Consider the following 12,672-nt stretch of genomic DNA (forward strand, 5'->3'; position numbering starts at 1 on the left):
ACTCAGGGTCTATTTGTAGCAAAATGAGAAACCGTTCATAATTATTCCCCTTTCTCAACAAATATGCTAGCTCGACATATTTATAAAAAGCAAATCATTAATTAACTAATGATAAAAATGTGAGGTAATCAGGAATAAATGCGAGTCTGGACATCTTCCTATGCCTTTAAGAAAATACTGTAATTTTGTAATATTCATTGTACTAATTATAGTACATTATCTTATCAACTAGCTCAGCAGAGGGAGCTGATTCCCCTAATTGCTGCTGCTGCCATTAGTCACTGTCGCATTACAGGAGTTCGTGTAGGACACGGGCCCCAGAAAATGCAAATCCTCACATTAATCTTCACCTCCGTGCCCCACCAGCCCCCAACACTTCAGCGGCTCCCCCAGAGTTTTTTTTAACCTCTTCAGCACCAGCCAGATCAAGACTGCCCCTGATTTCATAATAACGGAGACGGGATTAACCTGCCAGGGAAAACCATGCTTCAGAAAATCGAAACGTTCTTGTACGAAAAAGATTATGGGAGCTGAACTGCGAATCTGAGTCACGCGCCCATTCTGGATTTGCTCCCATTATGTAGAGTGAAAAGAGGCATTTTCACAGGCGTTTCTTCTGGAATTTACTACTTGGATTTATAAATTATATTGACAAATATTGGAAAGACATTCCCTCCCTTGAGAAAGAGCACGCCTGTGGCCCCGCCCTGCCCCGCCCCACGTGCATGACAAGTGCCTGAGAGCCAGTCCGTCCCAATACTTTTATTACTGGTTTTAGTACCATTTTTTTGTTGACTACTGAATGTGCGATGAAATTGTCTTCTTCATTAACTTAACCCCCTTCCTATGCTTACTGATAAGACGGAAGAAGCCCTAACATAATGCAGGATCTGATTTGTCCGAAGCTTCTGGTAAAAGATTTTATATCACGACAGGAGCTGCCTGCAAAGGGGATGGGGGCTCCCCTTTGATTTCCCCTGATTTTAACATCGGGGGGAACAACAGTGGGTGGGAAGAGACTCTGTCCGAAAGGAAGCTGCAGTCTTCCTTGCCCAGATCTCTCAGGGCGCAGCACTGCTGGGAACGTCACGGAGTCCGCTCCCCACCTCCCGCCTCCCCCCACCTTGGCTGAAACCCAAAGACCCCAGCCCTGCAGGAGAACTTAAAACGTGGGCGTTGGGGAAGGGACCGGAAGGAAGGTCAGAGGGAGCAGTGGGGTGGCACAGGGAGAGAGGTGACACGTGCCAACGTCAAATCCACCTCGTATAAACCCGTCTTCCTAGAAAACAGAGGGAACTGAACTAGAGCGGTTATCAGTATACACATTAATTTCACTCTAAGCCCTGGGTGGGCTTAGCAGCAAGGAACTGCTCTATAAAGACCCTCTTTTTCTTTTCTTTACGCATCCGTGAGGACCCTATAGGCAAGTGCTTTATTGTTTTTCTTTTTTCCCCTCATTGGCTTTCCAGCACAGCACGGACAAGTGTGAGCAGGTCATCCGGCGAGACAAACCGAGAGGCAGGAAGAGGTAAATCATTTTACGTACCAATTTTTGATGATGAACTTCATACCCCGAGTCATGTCGGAACTCGGCGTCCATCTTCACCTCAGAGATCTCTTCCGTCTTGATGTTTGTCAACCCCGAACCTGCGATAATCCGTAAGCATCACACCATCATTAAAGGACGCACGACACTCAATTCATTTTCTCTGTAAACATAAACACTGTAACACAAAGGCTACCAAAACGTCCTTTCTAGGCCTGGAAGGAGGGGAAGCAGATTTTAATGACTTTCTTCAAGAAAACTGGCACCCTCTATTTAAACCCTTAACCACTCCCTGTTTCAAACCAAAAAAAATTTAAAGATTAAAGAAATCCAAAGGTAAAGTTTCTACTGCCTTTAAACACATGTTATATATATAAGATATAAAATTATAAAATATAAATTTTATATAAAAATATATAAATATATAATTTACATATTTATATATATATTTTTAATGGGGGAAAACCAGAAGTTAAATGCTAGTTGGGAAGTTGGCAAGGATGTGTTCCCAGAATACACTGGTTTGTTTTAGGGCCTTATTGTTTAGCCTCTTCTACGTCTTTTTCCCATGTGTTCTCAGTCTTCTGGAAAAAATAATAAAAGTCTTTAAAAAATGAGTACTAATTACCTGGTGGAATCAAACTGCTACTTTACAAATAAATTATGTTCATGTATCTATGCAGTGAAGCATTATAAAAATCATATTATTTATTTAGTTAGGTGACTTAGTTATAGATACAGAATATAATTGGTTCATCTGCTGAATAAAGACTTGCAGTACATAATTTTAGAAAATGTTTCTGTGGGACTAACAGAATTTATAACTTACTAACTCTTCCTTCTCTATAAATTGCTACATGATTCTTACACTAATTGTTATAATAAATTTCATTTTCCAAATAACGATTTGAAGCTACAAAACAAAACGCAAAGCCATTTTTCAAACAGAAAAATGAAAGCACAAAACAGAAATAATCAGTTTCCATGCTGGAGCATTTAAATATCCAAAGTTATAATTTCAGGACGAGAAAGACTTTTTTTTGATATTTAAACTTTATTTTTCCAGTGTTCCAAGAAAGCCTTTAAAAATCATGTCCTCTACGGTATTCTCACCCAAAGGGCAAACCCTCAGGTTCTGAGTGAATGGAGAAAAATCTATCCGTTTGCCTCCATTTCGGACAGCTCTGCCTACAAGAATGACGGTCTTCCTTACCCCAAACTCCAATCAGTTCCCTCAAGGCATCTACACTTGGAGCCTATTCAATGCAGAACAAGCAGAAATTTCCCTCTGCCTTATAGCCTTGAACAGACGGGACACCTGAGGAAAGGCATCGCGCTCCTGGTGGTCCTTGCTCTGGCTACAGGTCACCAGGTCCTTCAGCTCCCGTGGAACCTCATTCCTTGCTTTTTGTCCAGCCACTCCTACAGTCTTACCCACAGGTGCCGTGAAACTTGTCACACACCTTGCTGAAACTGAAAAGCACAACGTCCACAGCACACCATGTGCCAATCTAACAGCACAGCTCACACAAAAAGGAGGATAATTTGACAAGACCGTGCCCTGCTGGTTGTGACAGATCCCTGACTCCTTGTCCAAACGTTCACAAAGCTTCCATTTAATAACTCGTCTGAAAACAGAGCCGAAATCAACATCAATCTACACCTGGCCTGTAGACTGTCACCTTGTCTCCTCTGCTGTCCGTCTGGCGGAAACTAGTCTCTGCTCCCCCTCTTCCCAGCTCTCCCGCCCTGCGGAGGTCCTCGAAGATCATGGAGAGTGGTTCTACCATCTCCCCTTCCAGGTCTCCTAGCCTACTATCTGTCTGGGTCACAAGGGCTTGGACATGGTAGAGAGGTGTCGTAGATTTAAAATATATCCACAAATGTTACTGCTCCTCCTTTCCACAGGTGGGACTGAATTCCGTTCTCTGGAGTGTGGACTGCATGGAGTGGCCCTGCTTCTAATGAACAGACAAAAGAGAAAGTGATCGTGGGTGAACCCTCGGTCTAGGTCAAAAAAGGTCTGCAGCCTCCTTCTTACGCTCTCAGATCATGGTCTGGAAAGGACCCTCAAGCAGCCCGACAAAAAGTTTCCCATGATGAGATACAGCAGTGTCCTGCCGACAGCCATGCGAGTGGGCCATCTTGGGAACAGACCCACCACAGTCAAGTTTCAACTTCAAACGGCTACAGCTCTAGAGGATGTCTTGACTGCAACCTCCTGAGAGGCACGGAGCCAGGAGCACTCAGCTAATCCATGCCTGATGTCCTGGTAATTGTGAGAAAATAGATGTTTGTTGTTTTAAGCCGCTAAGTTACGGAATTATTTGTTGCATTAGCAACAGAAAATTAGTACAAGGAGCTAGTGCTTTCTTTTTTCATCTTGATGTACGTGGGGCTCTAATTTCCTCCTTGTAGAAGATCACTCTCTAATACAGACACAAAGTGGGGCAGTTTCCCTTTCTTTCTCATCTTAGACCATCCCTCAACCCCTGACCTGTCCTGAGAGCTATGGGGCTCTTTGCTCTTTATTTTCTTGCTTTGAAATCATTTGCATTTTCTCATGATTTTCAATTCATTCTAACCTCTAATCTTCCTGACACTATGCTTATTAGGCTGGGAAACTGACGTTCTGTTATGCCTCACTGGCTATGAATTTTTAGCTTCCCATAGGCCCTTTTACATTTAAGACAGGGGCATAACCACAGTAATTTATTTACAGATCACCCTTTTGCTGTCATCAGGATCTAGCAATGCAACAGTTAAAATTATATTTCTGAGACGTTAAGAAAAGTCTCTTCAATAGTCTTTTAGTTTTGTGCGACCAACAATTCCCTCAAAAACACAGGAGCTCTCTACTCAAAACTGTAGAAGCCCACATGCCTTCTGAAAGGAGGGGTGAAAATACTTTGGGTACTCAAACCAAAACTCAACTTCACGTAAGAAGTCAGAACCACGGTGATTAACGGTAGCTCAATAGTCTACGAGACTTTCAGCAGAAAGAGACCTTTCTAGTTCATTTTTGTATCGCATGGGCAATCACTTTCTATACATTAAGCAAAGAATTTCTATACATTAAGCAAACCTCACTAGAAGGGACGAAGAATTACTAAGCTTGCACAAGGGGAAACATCGGTAATAAGCTCACAGTGCATGTGATGAAATGTGATGTGTAGATTTAAATACCTCCTCGGGAGCTTTGCTTAAGGGTATCAGAGGCCTTTCTAAGCCCTGCTGTGACTCTAGGTCTCTCTGTCACGGTAAGTGAGCAGAGTCTGTGGTTCATTTGAGGGCGGAAGGAGGCACGTCCCTCATGAAACCTTTCACATGGCTTGGGGGCAAGGACTTGGTCTCCTTCGTGAAGACTGGAGAAGGTGGTAATAAAGTATAGTGGAAGGGGTAGCTTTCCTGCCCCTGTGAAGAGCTTGCTAATGTATTTTCCTTCTTTATTCTGGTCCAATGGTGTAACCTGACCTTCAGAGCCCATTTCTCCCTGGAACTCAGCCAGAGGAGTACTTGAAATGGCCACTGAGCCCAGAAATCACCACTGATAACATGCTTTCCATACCTGACACTACATTCTAAAAGTGACGTGCCCTGGGTTTTCAGGTATGAAAGACAAAGAGAAGTCACCTTCCTCTGTCACGATTACACACAAACCCTTCCTTTATTTGTGTCCGACTGACAACAGCAATTATTTTAACAACCATGCCATCAACTGAACGACCCGCTACGACAATCCTGGGAAGAAGGTTCTCTAGGTTTGGAAAGTCTAAAGGTATACGCTGAACTCAAGCATGCAGTTTCCTACAGTGTAATGTTGGAAGAACCCAAACTAATGTTACAAGCAACCAAATGTTGGAGGGACAGACTGTAAGCAGAGAGAGCGCGCTAGGAGAGAGAGCGTGCTAGGCCTCACGACCCATCCAGCAAACAGAGCTACTCGTAAACTAGCATCTTCCCTACTTCGGATCTGATCTTTCTTTCTTACTTATGGCCCTTTTTTTATTGGGGAAGCCCTAGCCTTACCCAGTACAAGAAAGAGAGCTGAGTCTAGGCCACCCTCGTCTTTGATTCCCTCTCCTCTTCTTCACCAGTGGATCAGACTCAAATCTTCTGAAAGCTTTCCCGAAGCTGAACTCCAGTGCGCCTCGGTTAACCCTCCGTGAGTGCCTCGTCTGCTTACGTCACAGACGCCCTGGTTTACACCTTACGTGGGCCCGCCTTCCCCTGCTTTTCTAATTCCATCTCCTCTTTTAGAAATGCCAAGTGTGTTCCTTCTGTTACATTTCAGGATCCTGAGAACAGGGACTTCATCATTTCGTTTCTTTCCACCCACCACAGCATTTAATGCATTGATCTTTGTGAAATACCAAAATGAAATACTGCTGTTACTAAAACATTGTTACTGTTGTAATAAAGACTTCAGACGGCTTCCTCCCCAGACAAAACACCTCTAACTACCTTCCAGCTCTTCCCTTAAAACCGACTGTTTCGGAGAAATCTATGGAAGTTATTTTCATGTCAGATTTTTTTAAAAGGGGGGGAAAATACCAGCTTTGGTGGCATCAACCTCTCCTCCCTCATATTGCATTTAGAACACATTGGCCTAGGGGGCCCAATGGAGGAACTTTATAAAATTGGTTGAAATAGAGCGCTCCTAATTCACTTTTTATTCTTGTAGATGAAAACCATCCCTTCCTTAAAAATAAAATAGAGAGGGCCGTAAAAAAAGGCCCAAGGCAAACGACCATCCTGAGGGGATCTCACCTGGTTAGAATGGACCTGACCCTCAGCCTTGAACTCCACCACCCTTGGCCTTGAACTCCATGGAACACGGGTATCAGAGAACCGTGGATATCAATGGCTGGCTCTTAAAATTCACTTGCATGACAATGGCAATAAGGAAGACATTAGGAGAGCCCGAACTGTGTCTGACTTACTATCATTTAAATTCCTCTGAAAAGCCCTAAAGGCAGAGATTCATAAAAAGAGCCAGAGCAGCTGTCAAGACAGTCACTCCGCTCTCCCTGCCGCAATGTGAGCAACCAACGGAGGCATGAAGATGTCACAAGGCGGCTCGGAGCTCTCATCTAGGACTGTGTCTGGGGACACAAGTGACTTGAGCTGGCAATGGCAGTGCGAGGGGCCAGGTCTGTTCTTGGCCTGCTACAGACAGCACCTGAACCAGGGACCTCCGTGTGTTAACATCCTCCAACAAGGGGAACTCCCTGGTCCTTAACTCTTGCATGGAGCCATTACAGGGATAAGGAAGAAAATAAATATGGGAAGGTATGCATTGTTTGTGGAGTTAAATCTAGAATACACAGCCATGTCACAACTCAGTACTTTGATTCATGGAAAACAAGGGGTACTATTCGTTGGGCAGAGTTGTGCACAAGGTCAAAAACCAGGCTCGTGTGTGTTTCTGTTGTGGAGTGACAACCGATTTTTAAAACAGTTTAAGATAAAGGCTGAATACAGAACAAAGGGTAAACGTGTGTTTCTTTTAATGCTGGAGAAACTGTAAAAAAAAAAAGTGTCTATTTCAGTGTTAATGGGAATTTTAAGTGGTATAAAAATTAAAGACTTGTATACAAAACAATGCACATACAACCTTTCTGTTGTTTTAGTTACTCATGGAGAGTAAGTCCATATAACCCACGAGAGAGAAAATGTAAATACTTCTGGGCTCTAGAGGTAGTCCCTTTCTGATATATTTAGGGTCACCGCTGTGTGAGAAACTGACTGAAGTTTGAGCCCAATTCAGTCAGAGAGGACCTGACTGCACACCAAACAAGGAAGGAAGGAGATGCTCAAAGCAGAAACTACTTCGTCACTAGAGAGAGTGTGCATCTGTGTGGTTTTCCATTTTTGAGGACAGAAAGGTCTAGATAGTCTTCTCCATTTAAAAAAAAGGAAAAAAAACCCCCAAAACCCTTAAGTTGGATGGGCTCTTTCATTATTTGAAAAGGAAAGCTCAGAAAGAAAAACAGATTTCTTCAATAGGAAATTGGGAAACAAAGCGTAAGGAGAAGCAGAGGGAAGGTTTGAGAAGTCTGGTTTCCACGGTCATTTCAAATCCTCTCTCTCGGTATCTGCAGTTGAGGGAGGCTCATAAGGAAGGGCAGAGACGGCGGGGCTCGAGTGCAAGCACAGGACGCGGGGAGGCAGAAGGGAACCGCGTTGTACCTGGTCGGGTGGTCAGTCCTCGGTCGGCAGCAGGGCGGGCGTCGACGGGCTCAACTGGGCACAGGAAGCGAGAGATGCGGAAAGCAAACGAGACAAATCGAGATGGTGAGTTGTGGCTCCTGAACACGGAGCAGGGAAAAGCATGGGGAACACACATGTTAGAGGAAAGCAGCGGCTGGCAAAGAACCACAGGGAGTTTATCCCGAGTTTCAGGGAATGGGAGCGGGACCACTTCAGAAGCCTTCCCGCTCTCCGTGGGCCAGCCCCACTGCTGAGGTTTCTGATAAAAACACTTGCAGGATATGCAGCAACATCAGAGAAGAGGGGTTGGGGTGTGTGGATTTCCTTCTCATAGAGTTTAGGGATGGTTTCTTGGCTTTTGATTAGAAATAAAATACAATATACCCAGCCCGGCGAAAAATCCTGGAGATACCTCTTTTAACAACTGTCCGATCTCTTATTTTACAGTTAATTAACTACAAAAGGGCTCCATTAAATCCCCAGGGGAAATGCAAATATGGATTTGTCGGGAGAGGAACATCTCACCACATAATCTGCCACTCAGTGCACCAAATTTGCTCCCATTTTGAGGGTAGAAGAAGTAAACCACAGAGTCAGTCTCTCTCTCTAATTTTAAAAGCTAGTTACTATTTTAATAGATAACAGACAGTTGTGGTGTGTGAAATGTGAGTACTCCCTTTTGTATTTTTCAACTTCTGCAATTTTTCCTTTGTGCGAGTCCTGGGCTGGAACCAAAGGAAGCGTGCTGGTGGCACCGTGGTGCCCGCCATTGCCTGCCATGAGCTGGCCTTTCCAAAGAGCTTCTGAGTCTCAGAAAGTATTAACTTGAACTTAGACTGGTCTTTGAAGAAACGGGCAACGGAGAGAAACAAAGCTTTAAGGATTAATAAACGGACAAAGGGGCAAATGAAGCCGAGGGAGGGGAAAAACCCCTTGGGTAAAAGCCTGGAAAATAGGAGGTAAGAAGGTAAGGAAAGGTGAGCAAAGATGTCCACGGGAAGGTAAGGTGGGCTCGAGGGGCTGGCTTCGGGGTGAGCAGTTTCGGGAAGACCATCCGGCTTACGGATGCTCACAGCCCGGCCTTCCGAGGTGGGATCCCACACCCAGATCCATCCTGAATGTCCCATGTTGGCAGAACAGTGAGGGAGAAGAGAGCGGCAGGCAGTCAAGCCTTCACATTATGAAAAAAATCAGGTTTCTGAGAATACGAAGACATCTGGACAAGTCCGAAGAGCAACGGGGTTTGGGCCTTTGGCATGCAGAGCAGCAGCACGGCGGGGAGGAGGGAGCGGGCCTCCCAACCCAACACTGGCACCAGCACCCGCACCACAAGCAACTTCGGGTGAAAGTCCACCTCTGAGGCTGTTTCTTCATATGTAAACAGCCTCTTCTCATTGTATTGAGAAACAAAACAATTTTAAAACCTGTTTCAGAAACGCTCCAATACTGTGAAGCTGTGTTTATTCAACCTTCCCTAATGACTCTTGCTGAGAGAATGTCTAATTTCTAGTACTTTCCTGGTTTGATAGGTTAAGACAGCCTTCTGCAACTCACAAATACATCTGAATGGCACGGATTCTCTGTGTTGTACCTTTTTTCCCATCTGCCACAATATTTAGTGAGGGACTTTATTACTGAGTTCCCGGAGGGGTTGCTGTATTTTTGAGGACTTCCTCGGGAGAGCTCTGGTGGTGCTTCAGTTGCAGAGAAGAGCACGTCCAAGCAGCACACTCATAGAGCGAGAGAGGAACTCGAAGTGGGGATCCTGTTCATCAGTGGCTAAATCATCCGAAACTGTCTTTGACTCATGAGGGAATCAGCCGTTAATCTGTGGTTTAAATACAGGCTGAAGAGCTGTCCACTTAAATGCCACCACTGATTCACTCTGTGATCTTGGGCGAGACACATTCTTTCCAATCCTCGGTTTTGTCTTAAGTAAATGTGCCCATATACACATTAAAACCTTATAAATGATAAAGCACTATTCCACAATTCCTTAAAGAAATGCAGAAAAAGCAGCAAATGCACGGACCCAAAAAAAGAAAAATGTCTGAAAGATATTACCACAAAAGCTAACATTAGTTATTTCTGGGTGAGGAGATTGTTTCTAGAAGCTTCTCTGCCTTTTCCCCCCATGTGCATGTATTGTTTGAAAACAGTAATAAAATCTTGTCTGTTTTTCAGAAGGTGAAACAATTAATAGTTTCTTTCTTTCTTTCTTTCTTTCTTTCTTTCTTTCTTAGCCTGCTTTAACTGTTTGAGGCTGATTCAGTATGAATTAATATTCAAAAAGTAAGTAACTCCTGTGTTCGGTGAGCAGACATCAATTTTTTAAGACAATTATGACATCGGTGCTAAAAATGCGCATATACATCAACAAGACAAAGTGGTGCATTATTTCCCAGTCCAACAGATACTTTCTAATTTTCCAAATGAACTATTGCTCCCTGAACCAGAAGGTAACTTCAAGATAGTGTTCAGAACATTTTACAGTAGCTGTTTAGTAAATTAAAGATATGAAAGCAGTCATCTTAAAACTCAAGCAGAAATGTGTTATTCCCAGGCCTTCCGTAGCTTTGAAGCACACCTTCTCCTCAGAGAAGTCACATTCTGGGGCTTCTGAGTTTGTTCTGCGGCTCCTTATAGCAGATGAGTTCTGAGCTGAACGCTGTCAGCACAGCCTCCCACCAGGCCAAAGGAAATGGAGGAAATCAGCAGGAAAATACTTCTACACAGACAGAAAACAGGCCTGAAAATGACATTTTTTTTTTCAATTTTAGCACTTGCTTATATATTTATTTATTTTTTAAAAAAGATTTTATTTATTTGAGAGAGTGAGAGAGAGAGAGAATTCAAGTGGGGAGGGGCAGAGGGAGAGGGAGAAGCAGACTCCCCACTCAGTAGGGCACCCGACATGGGGCTCGATCCTGGCACTCCAGGATCGTGACCCGAGCCAAAGGCAGGCACTTAACGGACTGAGCCACCCACGTACTCCCATATTTATTTTTTAAAAAGATTTTTAAAATTTATTTGAGAGAGAGAGTGTGTGTGCGAGCAGGGGAAGGGGCAGGAAGAGACGGGGAGAGAATCTCAAGCAGACTCCCCACTGCGCACGGAGCCTGACATGGGGGTCGATCTCACGACCCCGAGGTCTCCACCTGAGCTGAAACCAAGAGTTGGATGCTTAACCGAATGAGCCACCCAGGTGCCCTCAATTTCAGCATTTAAAGAGATTTTATCATTGCTTTGTTATTACGCTAATTAGAAATATACCAGTGGGCAAGTACACATTGCAATTACAAATATGCAGTCTTAGAAAACCTGTTGTGCCTCTTAGAGAAGTTTAGTGTTTCATGTATGTATTCTATACAAGGAAGCTGACTGTTGGCCACTCTGTGGCTGGCCTGCACAGGCAATCGTGACAAGGCAGAACAAACACAGATGCCTTTAGCCAGACACCTTCACAATCCACGAGAACAACAGTTTGTTAAGTAACAGCTTCACTGTGGGTTACTCAGTTAAGTTCTGTGAATCTGAAAAAAGCCACAGGAAAATCCCTCAAGGCAAACTGGCCAAAGAGCCTAAGATGTCGGAAAACTGTGATATGCTTCGTTCTTCAATATAAATTAGAAGAAGGCCTGGGTGTCTGACCCTCTCTCTGGACTTGACTGTTCTTAAGAAAAAGCAACGACCTGTTGGTAAGCGTCTGAAACTCTGATGATAAGGACGGCATGAACAATCAAAGGAAATCCTTTGAGAACTTTAGGTATTTTCAGTGGCTCTGTGTGTGAGCACATGTCTGAGACATTCACAAGGAACAAGGCCCTGGGGAAAGGGAAAAGGGGAGGAGATGGTGAGGGCAGACAGGGGGTATTTTAGGACTGTGTCATTATATGGTTCGTTACAGTTGTTAATATTTAAGGATATACTGTTTGGACCACAGGGTGATTCTCCCTGGGAGCAGCTGGTAAAAACTCTCTAATGAGATCCTGATTCTATGGAAAGAACAAATGAATGGACAAGTGAATGGAAGGAAAGAAGGAAGAAAGGAAGGAAGGAAAAAAAGACAAGACAGGAAGGTAGGAAGACGGAAGGAAAATGAAAAGAAAGAAAAGAAAGAAAGAAAGTTACACTAAATATTTACTTGGTTTGTTGTAGATACTTTGCCAAGAGCTTTGCCTGCCATCTCACTGAATGCTCATACCTTATCTCTGAATTTAGGAATTATTATTACCTTTGTTTTACAGACTAGGAAATAGCCACAGAGGCTCTCTAAGTTGCCCACCACGCCCAGCAGTGCGGAATTTAAACTCTGATGATCCACCCGCCACTCAGGAGTCTGGGGCAGCTTCTGTTCTGTGGGGCGGTGGGATGGGGAGCAAGGGTGTTAGATGTCGTGCACAGGGCACCCCCACACGAGTAAAAATAGCCTCGAATCCTCTACAAGTTCCTAAATTCCTGCTGGACATTCATTTGTCTATGATTATGTGGGTCTAGAGCATAGCTCAGTTCAATATACAAACACAAAGCATTTTTTGCATAGCTCTTACTGTAACCTGGATATGCTAAGAGTTCATCACCGGGTAAAATGGGGGGGGAGACTGTTTTCATCACAGCCCTCCCAAGAGTTCTCCACTACGTCAGGAACTCATCCACGGTCGCTCATAGAGCCTGAATCGTGGAATCAGCCCTGTGTCAGTCCGCGTTTGTATCTCTCACACCCACACAGGACAAAGACATGATCCCGCCACTGTTGCCACTGGCCGTGAAGCCCGAACACTTATGCCTTGAAACACTTGTTACATATTACATCCATTATATTGATTTTCCCCCTGAAACACTGTCAATCCATCTTATTTTAAGATTCACTGTTAAGGAGGCTTTTCAAAATGTTATAAAAGGAGTGTTGGGTC

The 12,672-nt window shown here is 44.0% G+C and overlaps 1 protein-coding gene across 7 annotated transcripts in view; it reads right to left on the bottom strand.

Moving 5' to 3' along the window:
* APP (amyloid beta precursor protein) overlaps window positions 1-12,672 on the bottom strand; it is a 263,764-nt gene that overhangs the window by 11,800 nt on the left and 239,292 nt on the right. For 4 of the 7 annotated variants that reach the window (XM_032353250.1, XM_032353243.1, XM_032353234.1 and 1 more), the window contains 2 exons: window positions 7,739-7,792; window positions 1,547-1,647 (listed from right to left, as the gene is read on the bottom strand). In XM_032353250.1, coding sequence (XP_032209141.1) covers window positions 1,547-1,647; window positions 7,739-7,792 — 155 coding nt within the window. The remainder of the gene's footprint in view (window positions 1-1,546; window positions 1,648-7,738; window positions 7,793-12,672) is intronic. The other 3 variants (XM_032353260.1, XM_032353236.1, XM_032353227.1) reach the window with 1 other exon arrangement.

Source organism: Mustela erminea, chromosome 1 (genome assembly GCF_009829155.1).
Source record: "Mustela erminea isolate mMusErm1 chromosome 1, mMusErm1.Pri, whole genome shotgun sequence".
NCBI lineage: Eukaryota > Metazoa > Chordata > Mammalia > Carnivora > Mustelidae > Mustela > Mustela erminea.